This window comes from Falco cherrug, chromosome 1 (genome assembly GCF_023634085.1).
Source record: "Falco cherrug isolate bFalChe1 chromosome 1, bFalChe1.pri, whole genome shotgun sequence".
In the NCBI taxonomy this organism is placed as follows: Eukaryota; Metazoa; Chordata; class Aves; order Falconiformes; family Falconidae; genus Falco; species Falco cherrug.
In genome coordinates this window covers 90897318-90922375 of record NC_073697.1, presented here as the reverse complement: position 1 = coordinate 90922375, position 25058 = coordinate 90897318, and the positions used below count along the sequence as shown (strand labels likewise).

General features: G+C 37.4%; 1 protein-coding gene across 11 annotated transcripts in view; it reads right to left on the bottom strand.

The window, feature by feature from the left end:
• Positions 1-25058, bottom strand: part of CIT (citron rho-interacting serine/threonine kinase) — a 73738-nt gene that overhangs the window by 18821 nt on the left and 29859 nt on the right. For 5 of the 11 annotated variants that reach the window (XM_055705860.1, XM_055705850.1, XM_027814061.2 and 2 more), the window contains exons 15-28: positions 24978-25037; positions 24370-24423; positions 23143-23283; positions 22651-22776; positions 19642-19737; positions 17809-17925; positions 17261-17370; positions 14113-14287; positions 12519-12716; positions 10271-10324; positions 2436-2633; positions 1771-1964; positions 1133-1268; positions 603-707 (exon numbers count right to left, since the gene is read on the bottom strand). In XM_055705860.1, the coding sequence (XP_055561835.1) occupies positions 603-707; positions 1133-1268; positions 1771-1964; positions 2436-2633; positions 10271-10324; positions 12519-12716; positions 14113-14287; positions 17261-17370; positions 17809-17925; positions 19642-19737; positions 22651-22776; positions 23143-23283; positions 24370-24423; positions 24978-25037 (1764 nt within the window). The remainder of the gene's footprint in view (positions 1-602; positions 708-1132; positions 1269-1770; positions 1965-2435; positions 2634-10270; positions 10325-12518; positions 12717-14112; positions 14288-17260; positions 17371-17808; positions 17926-19641; positions 19738-22650; positions 22777-23142; positions 23284-24369; positions 24424-24977; positions 25038-25058) is intronic. The other 6 variants (XM_027814062.2, XM_005445279.4, XM_027814065.2 and 3 more) reach the window with 3 other exon arrangements.

Here is a 25058-nt window from a genome sequence, read left to right as displayed (position 1 = left end):
CTAACCAGGTCTGGCTGCCTGCACTCAAAATCTTGCTGGTATGGCGCAGGTGTGTAACCTCGGATCAGACTTCTGTGAACCGAGCTAAATTACCACAAAAGAGCTGTGAGACGCCTCACCTGTGGCCTCTGCCCACGCACCCTCAGCACCTTGGCTCCAGAGCAGGTTTTAAGCTACGGTCCTTGCATTTGGTCTGGTCAGGGCTATGTTGTAAGAGCGCTGTGCCTGGGTACCGACCTTGCCTTGTAGACCTGAGCTGGGATGTGCCTCCATCACTACAGGCTTCTGCAACAATGGCTGAGCCCCATTCCCCAAACCTGCTCTGCCCTTGTTGTTCAGGCACTGTGCCCACTGGCTGCAAGGTCCCTAAACTTGTCTGACTTGCTGTCACCCTTGGCTCCCAGCTCACCTTCCCTTGAGCAATTAACTTCTACCGCTCCCCAACGTGGCTACACACTTTGCAGTTTTAAGTAAAAACAACCCCCCCAACTTCATTATATAGAAGAAGGATGGATGTGTAACACTGCTATTCACACAACTTCCATCCCTCACCAAGATGTGGACCCTGCTTCTGAAGTTATAACATCAATTTCCAAGGTTACCTCCTCCAGAAGTCTCTGCTTGAGCTCCCTTTCTGTCTCAAGCTTCTGTTGTAAACTGCGTGCGTTCATCTCCAACATAGCATGCTTCTTCTCCAGGTCATTGAGCTGGGCGGGTGGGATAGATGGTCAGAGTAACATTGAACACTAATAAATACAGCGTTCCACAATCTTAAAATCCAACTTCACCAAGCACACACTAAAGAAAAACGATACAATTATCCTTTACTTACTACAAGGGGGAAAACCAGCCAAACAACATTTTGGCGTACCGTTGCTCAAATGCAGACACCAAGTTACTGAAGGACTTCACTGTATGCTCCAGGCATCACAGGCTGCTTTCTGCTATAGTCCTTTTTCAAAAGGAAATCTGAGGTCTTTGGCTTGAAGATGGAATTCTATTCTATGACCTCCAGTCTTTCTAATTTGCTCTAACATCTTGAAAAAGCTGCTGAAAACTGCATTTCTACAAGTAATCTCTCTAGAAAAGTATCTCACCTAATTATGAAAGTCTAGGTTTGAAAGTTACTTACCTTATCAGAAAGGCTCTCAGCTTTGAGTTTTTGTTCCTTTAGTGCTTGCTGGAGGGCTAGAATCTCTGCCTTGTGTTCTTTGACAGCTAGTTCTACCACCTGGCGAGATTCAGTAATACGCTGATCTGCTCTCACTCTGTATTAAAATGGAAAATAATGTTACCTAACTCCTTTCTGGGCTTGACCTCTTCCTAGCATGCAGTGGCATCAATAACTTTTTCAGGGGGTTGCCTCAAATTCAAGATGTTACTTTATAAAGCCAGACTGTTTGCTGCAATGCTTTTATATTATATAACCCTGTTCCTGCCCCTGCTAGAACTACAGCCTGAAAATTTCAAGATCCCATAGGAACAGTTAGGAGCTAAGACTGTTTTTCCCTATATTAAAGTAGAAGATAATAAATCAAGACATTTTATAAATTACAATGATAAATACCACACCCCACAAATCGCTCGCTTGCAAAGAAACAATATCACTGGTGAATGACTATTAACTAATAAACCATTTTTAGAACTACCTCCCAAGATTTTATATTTAGTTCCAACTCCCATATCCTATTCTAAATGTATTTTTTGTACTAGCTTCTATAGAGCATTTTCACAAAAGTTAATAAAAGGGGGAGGAGGGGAGAGAGAGACCTGCTCTGTTTCTCAGTATCCAGCATCCTCTGCAACTCTCTAACTCGACATTCAAACTGGGATTTCTCATCCCCTAGAACACTTCTCCATGCTTCCCACTGACGCTCTTTCTCCAAGAGTTCATCATTCAGGGCCTCCAAGTCCATTACTTGCTCTTCCAGCATCGTACATGTTGTCTTCAAGGCCTCCATAGTCTAAAAATAAATCCTCCTATCAATTCTCACATCCCACATCAAGCGTGCACTTTAAGCTTCAGCCTTACCATTTAAATTACAGTACATGCAAATTGGCAGCAAACATAAGCTGGTAAATCACAACCCATTTATTTCGAGGCTTCCATACATTCACTTGTGATTGCCGTTAATGTCAGTTCTGTATCATTATAAAAATTTTGAAATTTCCAGGGTCACAACAGTAAAACGAATAATTCTAAATTACAGTATCTTCAGAGCACAAAATTTCTAAATAAAACTGCATAAAAATACAATGGGAAATACCAAACATTTCCATTCACTCAACTGCTCTGGGAAGGAAGCCTTAAATGCCATTGGCCCTGGAAGTATATTAATTCCTTACCAGTTTCCAGATCAAAAAGAATTTTTTGCCTTACAGGTAATTAACTAGCTATCCCGAAGAGATTTTGATCCAGACTTTGTAAGTCTTACTTGTTTCTGACTGGTAAGCTGCATCTCTCTCTCAGTGATTTCTCGACGGAGATGGTCAACTTCACTTCGCAACTGGACGACCTCATCGTTGGCCCCTGAGGCCTCATCAAGTTGCTTGGACAGGAAGAAATTCTGATTGTTCAGTTCTGCATTGTCTTCACTGAGCTGGTTCAGCTGCTCTTCCAAATCTGTAATCACCTAGAAAGAAAAACAAATTAAATAATGCTAGTAAGTAAAGTTTTTCAAAAAAGTGTTTTTCTCTCACAGAACCATTTATTGCCAAGCAAGGAGACAACCTGGCTTTTAAAGTTTTTCTAATTTAATCAAAAGCAATATCGTAATGGTAGGTTTTACGCACAGGAGTGTACTTGATCAGGAAGAGAGTTTTGTTTCTTACAGAAAATAGCTTGATTTCTTTTTCTAACTTGGTTTAGAGTACAAATATGCTGCAATACACTTTATTATTTTAGAGAGAATGCCACACCTGAAGCACTGGATTGGGAATGAGGAGTTCTGGTTGTATCCTCAGATCTGCTGCTGACCTAGCGTACCTTTGCCAAAGCACTTTGCCTTTTTTTGCCTCAATTTCCCATTAAGTGAAATGAGGCTAATACCTCTCCGAGAGGCTTTCAGAGTGTGATATTTAAGAAAACTGAACAAGAGCATTATGGATGACAGCACGGGATATATGAAGAAAGAAAAAAGTGTGACAACACAACAGACTATCAGAAAATCAGTGAAAAGCAAAAACTCAAAGACAATGACCTTGCCTTTAATGAAGTAGAAGAGTCCATTTGTTTAATCGGACTGGCATTACACCATACGCTTTAAACCACATTCCCCTTCAATTTAAAGGAAAACATGAACAACGGTGGGCCATTTTCACAGTCCCATTTGATTTTTATGAATGAAAGGCCATGAACACTGGATGGATGAATACCTGTACCTCCTCCTGACCCAAAAACATCATCACAACAGAAGAGAAAGAAACCTCAGTATAATCCTGAAATCAGCTTAATAAAAAATAATTTCAGAAACTGGTAAACTCTATACAATTCTTATTCAACTCTTACAAATATGTTCTAGAAGAATTTATGTCTAGATGTCAAAGATACTTCATTAAATGGGAAAAATTAAATCCCAGAGCACGGCTGGCCACACATTCAAGTTTAAATGTTCCAATTTCCTACACAAGCCAAAGACTTAAATATCTAAAGCAGTAGAGCACACAGCTCTTCTCAGCTATCTGGAAAGATGACAACCATTTCTTTTGGAAGAATCTGTAACGGGTATTTTGGCAGCCTTTTACCATGCCTCTCCTAGATCTAAATTAACAGTATTTGATTTTTAAACTGTAAGCAGAAAAAGTCCAACTGACATTACTCCCTGCTGGGTGAAGGGGAGTTCCTGCTACCCATATGGTTCAGAGTCAAACCAAAATTATTCATACTTTAAGCCACAACATTTTTAACAAAAATTCAACTGTGTGGTTGCTTGTTGAGCATTCTTATTGCCCTATTCAAAATAGACATTTTATTCTGTATTGTATGCATCAAGTTTTCAAAGAACGCAGACTGCGTCATAAGGAAGTGTTAGTGTCTATATTGCTGTAGGGGTAAGAACTTCGGAATGTATTTATACAAACAAAAAGGAACAAAAGAGCATTTGTTTTTACAGTGTTTTACCTACCATTCTTACAATTAGCAGCTTTCTAATCAGTAGAGATTTCTACTGCCAGATAGGATAATCTCTCTTTTTCTCCCACTTGTTTTTATATTTAAGTTTAACCACGACACCTATCTAGGCAGTTTGAAGATATATTTTATACACCCATGGCTTCTTCCACATATATTTTATATATTAATACAAGTACTTGTAATAAAAATTATTAAACTGCTTTTGAAATACAAGAAAGCAGAGATGGGGTAAACACAAAATGGATAAGGTGACATGCAGAGTTATTGTGCCAAACGACTAAATTTTTTTTAAAACCTGGGTGTATTTCAAGTTGGGTTTATCCCTTAAGGGCTGGAAGACAAGCTTTCATTTGCTTTTATTCTAGGTTCTGAGATTTTGACTTCTTTCCCCAACATAACTAAAATGAAACCAGATCATTTTATATTTCACTGTTACATTTTACCTAGTAGGATATTTCTGGAAAACGTAAGTAACAAAGCAGATAAGAAAGAAGCGTTCCAGAAGAAGTGATGTAATCGCCTTTCTTGCATGTTTTCCTAACAGTATATTTACTGACAATTACAAAATGACTTGGCTTAAATTCCAAATATATTATAACCTATGTAACGTAATCTATATAGATTGATAGATTTTATTAAAAGAAAAAGATTATTCTTCTCAGTACCATTTTCCTTTTTTCCATGGAGAAAGGGGCAATTTGTTAACAAATCCAATATTTAAAAGCTCTCTGCAGCTATGTGTAAACCAACAGGGTTACAGAGTTTGTAACTTAAAAAACCTAAATAGTAATGGGTAATACTGACACAGGAAAATGGGACACGGTTTGATAGAAATGCCTGTCCTGGGAACAAAGAAGAAACAAAACACAGATCAAAAAATCACATTTGATAGGAAATGATGTCTTAGAGCTACATACATACTTACATACAACCTACGCCAGAATCCCGTACCTGAAAAAAGTCAATAGCTTTAGGTATTCTTCTGTTCAGTTAAGGAAATCCCCAGGCAAAAATGATCCAAATAAACCAACCAACCCACCCTGAGCTATTCTGGAGTTAAAGCTGGAGTATTATTAGAGGAAAGTCTGTAAGAAAACACTATTTTATCTTTTAGAAACTTGTAATATAATTACAAAAATCTTCGAATTTAAAGTTTATAAAGCAACCAAACACTTGAAAGCTTGGAAAACCAACTCTAGACAATCTAGGCAGCCACTCTATCTGTGCCACTGTATCATCACTCACAGAGCAACTGAAATTTTCTCTTCAATTATGCATATCTTCACCACAACTAATCCATAAAATAAAGATATGATCTAACTACACCATCCTAATCTTGGCAGATTGTTCACTACACGCCACATCTAAGCGCACAACTTATCTTCATACTGATACAGAAGACTGTATCTCATTTTTAAATATTACAGAGCAACCCAAGCAATAGCTGTTCAGCAAAAGTGACCATATTCAGCACAATTCCCTCCCCATTGTATAGTTTCAGAAAAGCAAAGTGTTTCTTGTGAGATTGCACAGATTCACAGCCACTATACCTGCTCCTACAAACCTCTCCAGGCAGAGATCACAAATTAAATATCACAGCAACAAGCGGTTCAGGGCCATAATGATTAGTTTTACATATGAGAGACAACCTACAAAATTTAATCCACATGCTCCACATATCAAAACCACAGGCAAAATAATGAGGGAAAGGAGAAAAGGAAGCAGTTTTAGTTTTACTGCTGACTGCAGCTGGCAAACTTCTCCATAACCTTATTCCTTCCTGAAGATGTCTTGGTTCTCAGATGCCACCACCAGACATGCAGAAAGAAAAAAGCAAGGTAAGCTGTTTCAGGATGCTATCAGCAGCGTGTTATTTGGAGTTCAATGCAATTTTACACAGAATCTTAATTCAGAACTTCCGGACTAATGCACAGTTTTCCTCTATCCATTTCTACTCCTCCTCACTCTCACTAATCTTTACTAGAAAGCTACCTGCCAGAAGTAAGTATCTCTCATAAAATAATCTCACAATAAGATTATTGTGAGGAGGAAGCAAAAGCAGGCATCCGACTCACTTTGTCTTAACCTACTCACATGCGGATCCGAGAGCCAAAGCTTTTCTTTGCATTGTAACGGAGCAGCACACCATGCCTTTTACTGAACACAGCTGCAGATAGATGCCGGTCTTGTATCTCTACCTGTTTGATCAGCATGTAACAATGAACTCACTCTCTTTCCCTTTCCATAGTCAGACATCATCTGTGACTCGACACATACCTTACACAGAGTCTCCAAAAGTTCATCATGGCTTAGCTTGAGGGACGCTGCTCTTGTTAGTAGCTGCAGAGTAGTAGGACATTGCAGTCTGCATTCCTCTTCTTCCCAACCAACCCATTATTAAAACATACAGCCTCCTGTTCCCAGAAGATGAGCTGCCTCTACCAACCACAAGCCTCACCCTCAAATGGCGACAACGTCGTCATCCACGGTGAAGGCCCCATTAGCCTCTTTTACAGCAACACCTCATATCCTAGAAGCCTCTGACTTCTTATTAGGCTACAAAAACTACAAAGCTCCATTTTTGCCTATAACTGGCAACCGCCATCACATTTTCTGTGAAATGAGAATCAGGGATAACCCCTCCCATCCACCCAACAGCCAATCTTTTTTTTTTTGGTGTGTGTACAAATTTAACAAACCCATATAAAAAATTTTGCCTGGGTATTAGCCTTGTTACAGTGAGCAAACCCCTTTACTCCGAAACATAATTTGGCAAAGTATATAACATCCTAGACATAATTTTGGAAGTTTTCAAGAACACACATTACTCTTGTTTGTCAACTCACTGAGCCAATGGGAAATCAGGACCTTAGACCAAAGCCAGCAGGAATTTATGCATGACTAAAATATACATGTTCCTAACACACTGGCAGATTTAATGCCTCAATATCCAATCTCATAGACAAGTGCAGAATAAAGCCCATTAATGTTTACGACGGGAACACAAGATGATGACAAAACCTCAAAGAGGGAAGATAAACCTTATTTTATTGGAGAAATCTTGAATAAATGGAAATGCAATATCCAATTAGTACTAAGAAATGCCATTCTCCTTGCTAGAGTAAAAGCAACAGCCTGTACCTGAAGAAGACTAAAAGATTCAGATGGTGGTATCCTGGAATAGCAGTAGTACTTTACTGAGTGTAAATACTTTATAGGATTCTTTTCTTCTAAATATTTATAGGCTTTACTAAATGTTTTCTTTTTGAAACAATTCCACTGCTATTTAGATGACTTGGTTGTATTTTTAACTTCAAATGATGATCCAACAGGCCATAATTAAGAAGCAGTTGGAACCAACTGACAAATACGTAAACTTTCCTATATAAAAAAATGCCTTTTATTTCTAGATCTTTTTCTGATTGTCTGTAAATCACTTATAACACTCAAATGGATCATATTTTTTACAGAATAATTTTTTAAATGTAGGAAACTAGTCCTTATCCCTCAACAGATTTTTTGGATGAGCTATCATTGTGAGAAGATGATGATAAAATACTGCTCTTCATATGTGCCCACATGCATCTGTGTGTGGATACAGCAGGTACCACAATTTACAATTTTTATTGTAATTATGCATCCTATTATTTCTTGCACAACTGAGACACAGAGAAAGCAAATGCTAGTGTTTTCTTTTTGACCCCAAAAAGCGAGATGTCAAAATATGAAACAATGCAGAGCTATCAGAGCAACTGAATATAAATTCACAAGCAAGGTAGAAATTACAACCAACAACATAGCAACAGTCTCTGTGTATGCACCCCAAAACACAGCAAAATTAAAATGAACAAATAGGAGAGCCTAAAAAATGTCTCCTTGCTCAAAGACTCCAGCAAAAGGAAGAACAAGAGTGCAATGAGTGTACAAGTGAAGCAGACACACATTTGAGGTGTAAACCTTCTCTACAGTGGGAAGCTGTGACCTTTGTGAAGCTAGAGAAACAGAAGAAATACCAAAGAAAGTAGATTAAGGTTGTTTTTTATTTATCCTTTGAATACTACAAAAGTACTGAAGTATTTGAATCTTTCAATTTTTTCCCTTGTCTAATCTTATATTCATAATTCTTATGCTGTTTTGGGCTTCTCAGTAAGACTAAATAAAAAATTAACTCCATGCCACGAAGTTTTCCAGACTAGTTCAAGGAGTTTGTTTCAGCTTACAAAGGATATATTTTGAAAACTTGCTATAAGAATAAACCCACTCATTATCATGCTGCATAAGTAGCAGCATATTATAATTGTTGCCTTGAAGTGTTATCTTATTTTAAAAGGAGTATAAATTCTAATCACCTTCAAGTTGAATCACATGGTCACCAAAAGGCAAAGCCTGCATCATACCGGTCAGGTCACAATGAGAAAAATAAGGTTGAAACATCTGGTGAAGGCACCATAATAAACGTTCCCTGATCCCTCACTGTCAATAAGAGTTTGCCCTATATTTTCTCTTAGTGTTCCTCTGTAGACAGGATAGACAGCTAGAACTACTCGTAACACAAAACAAGAAAGTTGCTATCCATGGTCAATTAAATTAATTATACATGCATTCTCCTGAGCTGGAAAAAGAATGTATGATGAGCATGTATTATTCATTTAGGAACTATTCAATTAATTTCTTATTGATGAGGATGTTTGATCCCACTTATCCCACTGAAGGTCTTTACAATGCATTGTTGTGTGCAATTAGAAATCCTTTTATGCAGAACCTTTGAAGCTCTCAACATTCCTGAGACGTTATGGGTCACTCCTCACTGCTGGAGACTGCTCACCTCACAGAGCCAAAATGTTACTAGATAGTAAGTCACAACCTCTGAAAGGCAGCTTACCATGCCGTGAAAAGAAACTAAAGATTTTCCACAACTGGTCTCTGCCTGCATGGAGATCACATAAGCATTTTCATAGAAAACTGTCATTATGTATGAAGGACAAGATAGAACAAAATAAGATAGCTATGGATGTAAGATACATGATAGCACATATGGAGCTACAGGATCAATCTAAACAAAGAAGGGCATAAAACGTAAAGGTTCTTGTGCAGCATTTCTTTTAGACAGAGGTTAACACGCTTTGGTAAGCTCTACTTCCTCATTTCTTCATATCAGTATATTCTATGAACAGAATAGAAGAATTCCCTTGCTTAGCGCTGAAGAGCAACCGAGGAAAATAGATTAACTCTCATCCTGCCAAGATATTTTCAAAAGATGAAAACTTGTACATTAGATACGTAGTCCTACAGCATAAAAAATTAAGTTTGAGGAAATCACTGGAAGAAGGGAAACAATCAAGATAAACCCAGCAATTAAGCCCTACTTACAGAGTGGGCTAAAGAGAAAAAAGCCTAGAGAGATCAGCAATCAATGCTGATCCAGAGGACTGTGGTCCTTATTCAACGCTTTTGTAACTCATGTTGTTGAAAGACAGATGCTTTCCTCAATCATCACAAACAAGTTTGAAATTAGTGTTGATCTGCAAGAATCTGTTGATAGACAAACCCTTAGACATCTGTCCTGGATTGATGAAATGGATCTGAAAACATGTCAAAAGATATCAAAGCAATGGAAGGTGCCAATCAAGATCCTAGAGTCCTCTCTGCTTTTTGAGCAGATGACTACATGTCAATGTATTATTTGGAACCATAATATTTCTTGCCTCTTCAGTGTTAAAGTCCTCCTTAAAATCCAGAGTAGCATGTAGGCTCTTCCACTCTGGCCTAGATCTACAATGCAGCTCAGGACTTGGACAGGTAGATCTCCTCTTCTTGTGAGCAGAAAAGATCTTCACCTACAATTATTTTTTGCAGCTGCTACACCATTCTTATTAGCTGCACTGCAATGAGATATTTTAATTTACTTTCTTCTCCAAAAAGAAGAATAGTATCAATTTCACAATCAGACTAAAACCTCAAAATTGAGGTTTACCTGAAACCTAAAAGAAATCAAATCCAATCCGTCTAACTCCTACTAACACCTTGAAGCCAGAAGTCCACATTAGGAACTAATGTCATCAAGGATTAAACAAGCAAATTGTTTGTTTTCTTAGAATTAATTTCAAAATAATTCAATGATCTGTATTTAATACTCACTGTGCAGCTATTACGAAGGGCTTCAAATTTACGCTGGATTTCATCTCTATGTGCCTAAAGGAGGTAAGAAGTTAATCATCAATTTTTCATACATTAGAATTCGAATCCAACAGCTGTTGCTAAACAAACTGCAGAACAATCTACCAGCAAGCAAAGTTCGGAAGGCAGATGCTGCAGGCTATGAAAGCACTCTGTAGTGGCAAAGAACTGATTAGCAAATGTCACGTTCCTACTTAATCGAAATACACTTATGCTCCCAATTCTAAACCACTTTAGAAAAATGTACAAACTCAAGAACTGAATTCCATAACAGTTTCCATCACCAGAAAACACATCAACTCTATGTTAAGTTTGTACATTCTTGATAAATTTAAATTTGAGTTGCTTTTACTTCCATATCCAGATTGGTATTTCGCATAAAATAAATACTGCATACAATTTAATGCTTGCAAAGAAAAACTATAATGAAGTATTATGCAAGCTATCCCAAACAGCTCTGCCAATCTACTTGAATCCTACCATGAAGTACCATTTAATCCTGAGCCTCTCTAAGCAGCAGCAATGAAACATAATAATCAATTCTTTGGAAGACAGCATCCAAAGTATGGAAAAGTGCAAACGCGTATTTTAAAGAATGCAGTATTGCATGCACCATTTTACCTCCTAATTTACAAGCAAAGCATGACAAAGCAAGAGTTCTTGTTTCAGCCTCATGGCCTCTCTCAAAATTCAAACTGATTTAACACGTGTCTAATGCCATATGCTATCTGAAAACGTAACAAATGAAAGGTTGGCGCACTAGCACATCCAGCCACCTTTCTTGATTCAGAATATTTTCCTTAGAGCCAAGAGACTAAACAGGAAAAAAAACTGTTCAGCAGAAGTCAAATATGAGAGCTAAAAAGCTATATTACCACAACAGGCAACGTGAAAAATAAAAAAAACAATATGAAAAAAAAAAAAACCCATAACAGAAACACTCCCAAGCCCACCGAACTGGACTATCTTACAACAGCTGGCCCAAAACCACTCCCATTTTGCCAAATCAACTGAAGCGATAACTGAGTGAACACAGGTCATAAATATGCATCCGTTTCACTGGCAGTGTATGGTAAAGATATTGTGCACGTCACCATCCCATTGGCAGTGATATTAGTTGCTACGCAAAGCTTTCGGCTGGGAAGGGACCATGTCAGTCTTGAGCAAAAAAGAAACCGATGCCGTGTTCTTATTCAGTTATTCTTAAGCCTTGATGTTGCTGCTGTACTTTCTCAGTGTGCACCCACTTTAGAACAACTCCCGAGTGAACCGTTCTCCCATTCATCTACCCAAAGCATCAACATAATACAAGCATCTATCTCAGCTGGGCCCACCATCCTTTCCGAAAAATAGCAATGGCAGAAATATTCACAACTGTTCTTTGATCAAATGTCACTGGAGCAAGAGAATGAACATTTTCAACACTTCAAAATAACTGGATCTGAAGGTCATTAAAGACTGCTGCTCAGTGGGGGTTACCTGGCAGCAGGTCATATACATATACTCTCCCCCCGCAGCCCTGGGAATCTTTTATGAAGGAAATATTTCTCAGAATTAAGCAGTTTGAAAGCACCTTTTTGTACTCAAGAGACAGCAACCAGCAGCATGTATTTCAGAATTCATTTACTGGGAGTGGGGGGAAGGTAATTAAATTTTTCTTTTCCTTTATATCATTCACACACCTCACCAGAGACTGAGAGACAAGTGAAAATTTTTAATTAAATAAGCACTGGAATAAAGCTATGTGGAAGAGACGCTGGAATGAACAGTATTTTCCTAGGAATTTGGTGGGTTTTTTCCTGAATAAGTATCCTCAAAGCAAAGTAACTGATAGAAAAAAAAAAAAATCATCAAAACATTTATGATCATCAACTGTATTCAAACTCATGAGACATTAATTAAATAAATCAATCAATCACAGAGCAAAACTCCTAACAATTTCATATGCAACTTTCACCTCATCACAAAAGCAATAATGCCCTTACAATCAATCAGTTTTAGCAGCACTGAACCACGAGCAGGAAGCATTTGTATGGTTAAAGATAATAAGACAGACAAAATTCAACATTGTAGCCATTCCTGCCTGTATCAGCCCAAGGCAAAATTCATATCCTGTTCTGAAAATTAAAAATTAAATAGTATAAATTCATTTTAACCTCTTTATGAAACATGCAGCTATATAGCTCATAGTACAAATTTTAGGGCTCACCGTGAGAGCTTGAATCTCTTCCTCTGCCTCAGCTGTTGTTTCCTCTAATTCAGTTTTGGCTTCGCGGAGCTGATTTTCCAGGGCTGTCCGTGCAGCCTGCAGCCCGGTAATTTGAGATTCCCGCTCCTGGAGCGTCAGCTGCAATTCTGTCAACTGCCTTTTGAGTTCCAGCTTTTGTTCTTCATGCTCTAGACTAACCTGAAGAAAGGAAAAGCACCACCTGAATATGAGTTACTAACAAAGAATATATAGGCAACGTAATCTCATTTCAGACCTCACTTTAAGATGCCATTGCCATGTCTATCCCAAAAATCACGTCTTGACAGATTGCTTAAGTCACTGAGAATTCAAGGACACAGCTTTGCCTACTACCTAAAAACTACTGGTTTGCTTTGATAAAGGTTAAAAGCAACCTGGCAATTGTGAAACAAGGGCACAAGAACAGTTCCAGCTGTGAGTCAAATAGCACACCCCAAACGTTGATATAAAAAGCATGAAAGTTGAAGTAGTTTGTGATGAACTTTCGTCACTGAAATTGAGAATATTTAGGCATAAACATCAATACTAATCTTTAAGTATATGTAAACATTACACACATTTCGCAACTGACTTGTGATTTTCCCTTCAGAATCTTTTTAAAGAAACCAGCCAGATCATCTGGCTCTGGGTTTATTTGAATGGCTTCTGTTGAAGGTTTTCTTGAGGCATACTCAGGGATAAACATGTCATTTCCAGAAATGGATAAGAAATGAACAAGCAGCAGAACAGATCTCAGTGCTCAAAATCAATTCCAAACCTTAGCACCTTCTTCAGGCTGTCTGCTATCCCAAGTGAATCTGTCTGTTGTGCTGTAGATGCGCGACAAGCCTGCCAGAAATCTTACACTGGTCCCAACCAACTTCCGGTCAAACAAGGACATGTGTTGGTCGTCCAACCCTCTTAGCTAAAGGCAAGATTTCAGTCTTAGCTGAAAATTAGTGGAGTGAGACTGGAGAAGGTAAAAGAAGATTTGAAGTGGATCCAAACTAGTTCACACAAAACTAAAAATGAAGCACAGCTCACAAACCTTTAAAAATGCATATTTTCATATTACTGTTAGGTTTCCTTTCCAGAAAACTTCTGAAAAATGTGCATGAAGCAACAGGTCTCCTGCTTTCTTACAGCAATTCGTTTGTGTCCTTTGCTTTCTATTCTGTAGACTGTAAGGCTATGGTTAAGCTGGCCATTGTACATAGCTAAGCTTTTATTCTCTATCCCATAACCACTCTAGCTGGACAATATTATAAGGATATTGTACAAAAACCCAAATAATCTGAGAAAGCAAGATGATCTAAAAGCTCACATTCGGTTAGGTCTAAGAATGACAAATCCTTAATACTTACTTTCATCTCCTTCTTATAGGCAATTTTAAACTTTTTGGGTTTTATTCCTAAGGAAAAAAGTACTACTAGACCAAACTAAATTAATACACCTTATAATTCCATTTTTTATAACACACAGCACTAAAACAACTTGGTTCTCCCTCTCGCTATAATACTCAAAATAAGCTACATCCCAGTAAGTTTGTTTGGAGGGATTAAACCCAAGTTTTCACCTCTCGCAGCCTAGTCTCTAACTCCAGCAGGCGGTTCTTGTCGGTGTGATCTTGGTGACTCATCTTTTCCAATTGTTCTTCTAATTTTCGATTCTGGGCCTCTAACTTTCCAGCTTGTGTTTCCAAGTAGAACTTCTGTTGCCTGAGCTCTGAAATCATCTCCTCTTGGGCTTTCCTGATAGGAGAAAAGCACAACTGACAAATCCAAAATGTCCTTAACACACATCTTCCTTATTCACCCCAGTGAAAAGGCATGCAAGTTTCCTGTTAAGTAGAATAGTTAAGTTCATAGCTCAAATTCTACACCCAGAAAAAAAAGTCAGCTCTTTATTTCTGTCTGCAAAAGATCCATGTACTAGTGTAATCATCAACAAATGCCCAGAACACTAAAACTCCATGTTTGCAAGTTGTACAGAAAAATTAACCTTGAACACAGTAATCTATAACAATATTTAAGCTGCAGTTCATTCTTCTCATTTCACCAGTTCCTTGATACATGTTTTTCTATACAGTAAAAATAAATGCTAAGAATAGTTGCCTTCACACAATGTATTTCAATGAGAAAAGAGAAACCCTATGATTTAGCGTTTGAGGGGGTAGTGTATTGTGGGTTGTTTTGTTGGGTTTGGTTTTTTAAATTGTAATGGACTTAGAACTTGACCTACATTGAAGTGAAGCTTTGTTGTCTCTGATCAAAGTCCTAATCTACAAAGTGAACAAAAATAATAACTTGTGCTCATAAGAATTTTGAGAGCTGGCAACAATTAATTATTACCATAATAATTTGAAATGAATAGCTTTATTAAAAAAAAAAAAAAAAAAAGAAAATAAGAAGAAAAAGAAAAAAATGGTCTTTTTACATTATTTACAATTCCTGGAAACATTTTATCATGCATTGGAAACTTCTGCCTTATAGTGTGCTTTCTACTTAGAAGTCTCACAAAGCTCTACATATAATAATGAATTAATATTTTAAGAAGTTCTCTGTGAGATAAGCTGTTATTAATCCTATCCCAAAGAAATTATGTGGGTTGCTCAAGATGAAATAGGAAGACTTAACAAAACTAAAAATAGAACTTAAGTCTTCTGAGTCACATTTCTCTACATTGCACCCTTTTCACCTTTCCTTTTCTTTTTTTTTTTTTTTTTTTTTTTAAAAAAAAACCTCTACAGATTATTGCCAGCCAGAACTGTCAAATGGTCTTATTTCACTTCCTACTGTTTACTGGGCTATCTTCTCAGGAACCCGATATTCACTGGTTTCCTGAGATACTGATGGAACAAAAGCTAGCAGAGTTGTTCTCTCCTCCCAAGGCTTTAATCACTAGTTCTCGTCTTCAAATATGCTCAGATTAGCTGTAGCTTTTGTGGATTCAAAATACAGTCCAACAACAGATTTGTACATTTTCATCACCACAATTCACAAAATAAGCACAAATTAACTAGCTACATGCATAATGAAGCAAGTTTCTCTTAAAATTTTGTTAATTCTGTACTACCTTCTACCAATCCTGCAAAATTACATTACTTGACAATATAACTCTCAATAATCTACTCTAAGATTTTTTTTTCCTTGTTTCCTATGGATGTCCAGTCAAGCACCCTGCTCTCAGAGGACGCATTTAGCTCAGCTAAGTTCTTACACTCAGTTCAGAACCAATGACTGTGACGCTAGACCTTGCATATGCTTCCCAGGTACACGCTGAGGCAATACTTCTGTTTTATTTCAGACTGAAGGTAAGTTATGATTTTTGCTGCCTCAACAAACCTCCTGGGTGATTAACTGGAGGTCATCTGGAGCATAAAGCAACACAATTAAATTTCTCACTTATTTTTGTGAATATTTTTGGCTGCTTAGGCTAAAATAACTTGCCAGATATTTGAAATCCAGCAAAAACTGGAGCCATTACATATCTGGAAGCATAATCACCACTGAAAAGGAATAAAACCAAAGCAACTCTTTGCCAAAATTCATCCTTGCTTGATTCTGTTTAATATTATAGGTGAATCTATCCAAGCGCTTCCCACAAACATGACATTCTTACAACAGTTGACGGATACTGAAAACCTTTTTGCAGGCAGCCAAAGTTGACGCATCTCTTAAATCAGTAAGAGCATATACTACTTTAGCACTACCTTGAAGGATATATCAAACAACCTGTGCTCTTTCCTATACTTCAAGTAGAATGCCTTTAAGTAATTTATGAAGGAAAAACATCATTATAAGGACAAAGGAATCTCAGCTAAAATCCAAAGCAAAATAAAGTTTGGGCAGACAAAAAGATCTGACACAGAATATTTCCTCTGTGTTTAATAAATAAGGATTCACCACAAGAACAACTGCTGATTACATAGTGATTCAAGATGACATTAGATCTTGACCAGTAGTATATCCCAAAAACACTGAACTGCCTATTACACCAGTCATTGATGAGAAATAAAGAAAGGCTGAGGACAAGAAGGCAACAGAGATATATGCTGGGTTAGCATATATCTCTACTGCCTTCTTGCTATCTGGGTTAGGAAGAAAACAAAATTAATTGAAGCGGCATGCTGAAGCTGGGGTATCTCCTAGTTTACATTACTTCTGCCCATTTCAGTAACAAAATACCTCATTCTTGCAATCAGCAGTTCAAAAACAAAAAACATGCAGAAAAACTCTTGACTTAAAAAAAAAAATAATCTAGTTTTCTTACTTGCCTTCTTACCCATCAGAACAGGATGGAATGTTTGTGAAAGAAAGGTGTTTAATGTTTTCAGTTTCAACGTTATGTAACTGTCACAGGAACCAAGGAAAATACGAATCTATTACCAATATGTATGTTCAAAAAAGGAATACAGGCTTCTCCAGAGATAATTTAGAAATTAAAATTATTACTATTCATTTAACCTGCACAAAAGCACCAGCCTCAAGAAAAACTCTGAAGTAAACACTGTAACACAAACCAATTTTCCTAGTCATGTTTGAGGAAGTACAAATCAGGCAGTGAACCACAACTATTTGAAGAACAAGCCTATTTCTGTATCACTGAAAAACAAGCAGGGAGCACAGCAGGCATTCAAAAAAGAACCACTTTTACATTAAGAGAACAGATCTTACTGAGAACTGTTCAGTAGTGACCAGTATGATAGCAGTTGCTATACTTACATGTTCCTCTGGGTAAAAAGGCTGCTATTTGCTGCCAGTTTATTGGCCTCAGACAATTCCACTATTCTCTGCTCCAGTGATCTAATCTTAGAATCCATTGCATTGATCATCTGAAACAGAGAAAAGTGCCTTTGAGACCACACAATAGAAATGATTATAAAAACAATGTTTAAAAAAGTCTGAACTTTTTCCAGAAACAAAAAAAGTAAAAAGAAACTGATCAAATGGCCAAAAGAACATTGCAGATGCAATTACTGGAACTATTAGAACGGCTTTTTACTGCTTTACTATTAGGGAAAGCAAGCATTATATTATCAATGCACAAAATGATGGGTACACAGCAAGGTACGTAGCTACTTTTAAGGAAATATTCTCAAAGGTACCTTGAACTAAATAAAAGGGTCTTTTAAAATTAGTATTAATCAGTGGATTTCCTTCAAAACAGCTCAGCAGCATTACAAAACCTCAAAACCAAGATTATCATGCTTGAAATCAGTCTCAGAAAGCTACTTTTAAAATGCTTCAATTTCCAGTTCAACTATACATACCGCCTTCTGTTCTGCCAGGACTTTACATTTCTCACGTGCTTCTTCTTCATGTCTTCTAAGCATATTCTCAAGTGCTTCCTTATCTGCAAGATCTTTCTTCATCTGATTTTCCAACACCTAAATGAAGACATTTCTTTTGTCTAAATTATATCTGTTTCACTGGGCAAAGGGCAAGCAGAAAGAAAATTATCAAGATAGAAATTTTTTTTCAAGCAACTGATCATATCTCAAGCAAAATTAAAGCCAAGATGCAATTGCATGACATCCACGGAAGAGCAAATTCCAAAAAAGAGCACTCCCTCAGTTATCTCTGAAACTGAATTTAATGATGGAATTTTATGAAGACGTGAAGATACTGTAGATCATTTTAATTATTATTTTAATTCATATAAACTGTGTTCAGGAAATATTCCATACTAATGCAACAGACAACAGAAAAACTCTATACCCCAATAGCATAGTAGAGGAAGTAAGGAAGTGCACATCCTTTGGCTGCCCTACCAATATGGCTCAGAAGTATTTTGTAAGTTCCATAAGTATGCATGTGAAGGCAACTGAGACTCCATAAATTCTTCACATTGGAGACATCAAATAAAACGGCTAAGTAAAAGACTTCTTTTTGTGGCACGAACACCTTTCATTAGGAACAGGACTGAAGTAACTAACTGTTACCTTTTTGTAAAAACACATGCTACGTATGTATGTATGTTCAGAGATTTAAATCAGTTGTTAAACTGAAGGTCATTTCCTTCAAGACAAGATTTCAGAAGCACAAAGCCCGGACACCACAGGATATGTTTTATAGTTCCAGTTACAAAAATCCCATGTCCTCTTTCACCCAGCTTCCTGATTCCTCCTACTAAACCCTATATCATATGTCCCTGTAATACACTGGCTCTCTTTTTCTAATCGCTATCCTCTTTTCCAGTTTTTATGTCATCACTTCTCCTTTCCCAACATCTACCTCTGATCTTCCTGCTTTCTATCACTTTCCTTTCATTACTGATTACCACATGCTTTGGTCTGCTGGGAAACCTTCTTTCTTCTCTTTTTTTTCCCTTCATATTTCTCCCACAGAAATTTCTTTTCTCCTCTTAAATACTACATCCTCTCACATTTAAGCTGAAATGTAGAATTAAAGTCCTAGGTAAATGTACTAGATTAAAATTGCCGAAAACAGATTATGCTTAGTGGAAACAAAGATTCTGACAAAATGCATTTACTGACTGACATACTGCAGGTTCTTTAGAAAAATCCTTAGGCAGTGCACATACTCTTATTTCCCAATTTATTTTTCCTAATTTTAGATGGTGTCTGATTCTATTTCTAACCATTTGTTAGTCTTATGCTACCCTGGAAAAGACAAAAACAAAGTGGGCGGTTTCTGTGGCTTCTTGGCAGATGTTACAGCTCCAAAAAGATGGAATTTCAGAAACGCTCCAGTATTTGCTGAATTTAAAACTTGCAGGTAGGCTGTGTGAATAGTCATAGAAAATCATCAGTAGGAGCCGAGAGCTTTCTCAGGATGTGAGATCCAATAGCATGAAGTATTATTTAGTCAGCAATAGTCAAATTACAATAAACAACTGCCTCCCTAAGGTCCGACTTCAAATGCCACCTGTTTAAATGCAGTGCTAAAGACAGATAAAGTACAATGGCATGGACTAGAAGAAAAACTTATTCAGATTCCACAAGCTCTCTGAATATTTCAGTAGTGGTAAGCAAAAAGGCAACTCGTAAGACAAAGCAATCACAGCCTAAAGGCAACTGTTTTACCCTGAACTCATTCTACCCACAAAAGCTTGTAGGAAGATGATAAGAAGATATTTTTACTTTGAGTTTTTCCTCATAGAATTGTTCCTTCTGCTTCAGCTGCAACTCCAGATGTTGTGCTGCAATCTGAGCCTCACGGTGCTTTTCTTCCAGCTCCTAAAAGCAGCAGAGATTCATATTCAGACACAAAGTAGTAAGTGCTGTGTGTATGTGTTACACAGGTATCAAACATTCATTCATTCTCTTTTTTAAGGCTTCACATTATAAAAATCCCAAGACCAGGGCTGTCATAGTGAAAAGAATTATAAGAGCTGCACATTATCAGTCTTAAGCTTTGCATATCGCTGGTGATGCATCTACCGTAAAGCAGATATACTGCTAAAGACAAAGATTTCTACTTCCACAGTATGAATCTCCATTTCCCAGTACCGTATTCCCAAAGATGGGCCAAGGAGGTTTTGTGAAAACAAGCAGTTACAAACACTTCATAGCTGCAGTGGCATCACAGGAAGTTCAGATCTATTTTTAACAAGGTCTTTCACTTGTTTTCTCACAGAAAGCCTCAATAATGGGGCACTGCTGTCTCTGCTTTTCATACTACATTCAAAGAGTGGGAATAGTATTTACTTGGCTATATTCTGCAGACGGATGTTGTCAGAATAAATATTTAGAAATTGGTTGGAAATTGAAAAGTGCAGGATGCAATATACGTGGTAGAACATAGCAGAATATTTTTAATCTCTGTACTTCACATCAGATAGTTTGAACCATTCTGCTGTCTGACTATATCTATAATCCCCTTTCAACAAGGCAACTCGCAAGAGTTTAACTTAGAACTTTATGCTCATTCATTGTCATATTTGCCATTCCAACAATTTCCTTAGAACAAAAGGCAGAACCAGGTCTGTCATGCACTACCACTGGATTGACTCTTGCAGAGACAAGTTCAGGTTCTGGGATGCATCCAGGTCTTCTGTCTGCCTTCATCACTGAAAATTTCCTGATATTTCTACTTTAGCTCTTTTCATATTCTCTTTGCTGATCTTCCTCATCTTGAAAACATACAAAGACTTTTTTGCTCCAGTAATTGCAACAGACCTCTCTTTCCAGAAGTGAGAATCAAAGAGGAGGTTCACCAAAAGTAGGTCATCTGCAGTGCCTAGTACCCAACACTTCTGCAAGGAATGGAGATTGCTGCTTTTTGCAATTGAAATATGTCTCCCAGCAACAAGAGGGACAACTAACCTCCCCCAGAAGCCCACACGTTTCAGGTCCTGGCAAAGAATCAGACAACCGGAGCAGCAGCAGTTTCAAAGCTACCAGCAGACTGCTCATACTGTAGCAGAAGCTTCATCAGTTTCTGCAGTGGCACTTAACAGCCAGTGTGGGCTTAAAAAGGTAACCTCTTACCATTCCAGTTCTCACTCACTATTCTCTGTGTAGTGCTAACTCAAGGTAACCTCTTACCATTCCAGTTCTCACTCACTATTCTCTGTGTAGTGCTAACTTTGCTATGATGCTATTAACAATGATCTACACTTTCAAGCAGTAATAACTTCTCTAACTTGTTTTCTTACTTCTTAATCAAGTCTCTACAGGCAGATCAACAGGTATTTCTCAGGAACTGCTAATTGAGTATACATGAAACCAATGCCTTTATTCAACAATTTCCACCTTATTCTATGCAATTCTATACCTTCAGCTCCCTTCCTACCTTTCTAAACCAGGAAAAGTCAAAAGTCATGAGGGAATGAACAGGGTAGAAGTGGAGAAAAAAAAAGAGTACTATTACCTTGTGCTCCCAGATGGAGCACTAGGAAAGACTTCGTAGGATTATTTCTTCAACAACTGACTTTTTTATAAAAATACTATTGTGTGTCTCCAAATTTCTGTCAGAACTCCATGGAAACTATCTATAAGAAGAGCTAAACACATCCCATGATGTAAAACAATTAGTTGATATTTCTGCATTCTCTTCCAGTTTTTCTTCCACAGAGAATGTAATCAAAACCAAGGAACAATCCCCAAATATACACAAGGGCTTATGAAACAATTCAAAGTTTTACACTATTTCTAAACAGAAAGTTGGCTTTCTGCACAGCAAAACCATAGCTTCCCACTTACCATGCACTCATGTTATCAAAACAATTTGAAAAAATCAGCACTGCTAAAGAGCTGATTCTACTTTTCTTGAGAGTGCTCTGACATTCTAATGCTGAAGTCCACTTATGCAGCTATTACCCAGAACAAGTATGGGTTATCTGTTGACTCGAAATACCATTATTTATACATTTTCATTTGGCCTTTGGCCTTCCTCAGGTGTGTCTATGCTCAAGATTGCTACCAATTAAATGTAGTCTTTCCTTTTCATATTGGCAACATAGAAAGAGAACTCATGAGAAACACAAAATTAATATAATTATTTCGCTATGAAACCATGCTTGTGTCCCAGGGAAGTAAAAGTATTAGAAACACCCTCTGCTTGGTTCACTGTAGACTGACATACCAACTTGCTATAAAGATTTAATAGGTTTAACAAGGAGAGAAACAAGAAATTGCCATCAGAGAAGATATGTGGGTAAAAATGGATTCCTGACAAATATCACCTTTTTTTTTCCCCCAGACAGACAGTTTAGATAACTAATTTCTCTCTGCTTCAAAATGTAAGCATTTCAAGTAGATCTGACCTCTAAATTCCTTTGCAATTTAGTTTAAAAACTAGATATCAATGTTTCTATTGTTGCAGTATCCTGTCCTGAGAATGTTTCGCTTCTGAAACAATCATTAGGTAATTCATTTAAATATTATTAACTTGACTTAAAAGTGCTCCCACCGAGACAACTAGAATTTCAAAGCAGTATTAAGACTAAAGGTATAGGAGTGACTTTGTAACTAAAGCTTCAAATAGAATTTGAGCACTTAGGCATTCTCTAGTATGACTGGTACAAGAAACAATGCCCTTTATTCAACAATTTCCACCTTACTCAATGCAATTCTATGTCTTCCGTTCCTTTCCTGGCTTTTCTAACAAACTCCTACCCTTTATCTTTCATTTTCACCTCTACTCACCAGAATTTTTTCTGCCATCTGTTGAATCTGTTGAGATTTAGTTTGAATATCTTCCTTTAGACGGTTTTCTCTTCGTTCCACAGTCTCTAATCTCTTTACTTGATTCTCCAGAGAATGGCGCCGTTCCTGTAGAGCAATTATTAACTGCCATTTAGGCTAACCAACTCTGCATTATCACAAAGCAATGAGTAGCTTTTGGAAAAAAATCATCTGAAGCAGTCAATATATGGTAGTCTTTTATATTTGAAATCACCATCATGCCTCAAATCCCTTATGGTAACCATACGTCCTTATTGAGTCCTCACTGAAAATAAGAAGCCTCTCAGTTTTCTTCAAAGAAATACATGCTATTTAATGGATTAGTGTCCACATCACTTTCCTGTAAATAGTTACTACAGGAATACAGGCTGTGCACAGTCATCCACATGAGGGTGCCTAAACTGAGACACATGCCAGTAACTAATTTCCTCTGGATAGACATTCTCCACTCACCTCCGCTTCAAGCAATTTCTTTTTTATGCTTTCATTAGAATCTTCCCGATTCTGCAGCTTCTCTAACTCCTTCTCAGCTCGCTCCTTTGCTTGACGGATATTCTGAAGAAGTTCAGTTGCCTCTGAGCTAGCTTTCACAGCCTAAAGGTCCGAAGAAAAAGAAAAAAAAAAAAAAAAGAAAAGGTATTATAGGAAAAACACACACAGACAAACTTGGTATGTGAAAAGTTCATAACCTCGAGATGGTCAACATTCTGATTGTTACAGAACTTTGGCCTAGCCATCTAAAATTAAGACAACCTACAAACACGTACAGGAACCCAAATTCTAACTTCTGTTACATAATTCCTTTTTGTTTCATAAAAAAATGAAAATGCAGGAGATCTACATGCTTTACTTGCTGCACTGCAAGTTTCTAGTTGTCTCTATGTACTAGAAGTAACGTCTACCTGCAAATTCAGCTCAAGTTCTTGGAAAGAACTCACAAAACACTCTTACTAAAACACTGGAAGAATAACTCATTGGCCTATAGGTAATTCCTTGTAATTAATGAAAGGAGAAAAGGGGAGGGGGCATTAAAACATGACTGGTTTCAGATATGAGAAGTACTATTTCTACACACTTTTGGCCTCCTATTCATATTTTAGATCACTAACCCTTGAAAAAGCTCTCTCTCAGGAGATGCCAAGCTTGAAAAGCTCTCTCAGTGGACTATTACGACAACCCCTTTCTTTTCTGCTGAAAGATCCCAGCAAGAGAAGTTCCCTTACTCTTCGTACAGTGCCTTCTTAAGTGACAGACTGACCACAACTGCAAACATGAGATATTAGTACTTCCTCCAGCTTACATACCAGGAAACTAAAGCAAGGCCAACATGTGTTTTACTAGTAAGTTAAAAACATCTGAACCCTGTCTTCAGAAGCAAGGGCCTAGTGCATTATATACGGCACACCCAAACTGGCCTTTTAAATCAGAATTTCTCTACACTACTCCAGATCTGACTCAGCTTCATTTGTAAAAATAAACACTGTTGACATGTCTCAAGAGCTGAAAGCATATTGAGAACACCAATGATTTCAGATACCAGTTCCCACCCCCTTTTCCTTATCATCCCCCATGCTATGACTAATTCTATTTTTGAGGACAAAACAAAGCACACCCCTCCTCTGCATTAAGGTTTCATTGGAAAACCGTGTGGAAAATTCACTTTCACCACCCAGACATTACCTTTGTCAGCTTTTCCTGCAGCTCCTGGATTTTTGCCTGTTGCTCTGTATTGATCTACAGTTAAATAAAAAGATGGGGGGAAAAAATGGTGTAAAACCAAAAAGAAAAAAAAATGCTCTCTACTTATGATACCGTATTCATTTTAATTCACTTCACAGAAATCTCCCTATAAATGCCACACACCAAAATGCTCCTTGGCAAATCTACTCCCATTTTACTAATTTCTGGTTGATTTCACATTTTGGTCACTGGGTAGATTGTTCAGTGTGAGAATACTCAAAATTCTTTTTACTTTTCATTTGCTGTTCTTTATCCATAAAGAAAACCCTTATGTATCACTTCCTAACCTAACTCCAAACTCACACATAACGGCCTATCCTTGCCTAGCTTCTGAACACAAGCCATTAAGAGCAGGATATCCAGACATAGCTTTATATCAAATCAGGAAGAACAGTGAATCACATCAAGAAAAGATGAAAAGAAAAATAAAATAAAATAGAGAAGGATGTGAGGCTGTGAATGCCACTGACTAGCCAAAGACACTCTTGGTTTCTGTGCATAACATGAAAGACCCAGGAAGCAAACTCCAGGATGCTGAAGTAGCATACCTTCTCCAATTTGGAATACAGCTCTCCTGCTTCATTTTTTCCTTGATCTTTAACCTGTAACTTAAATATAAAATATATAAA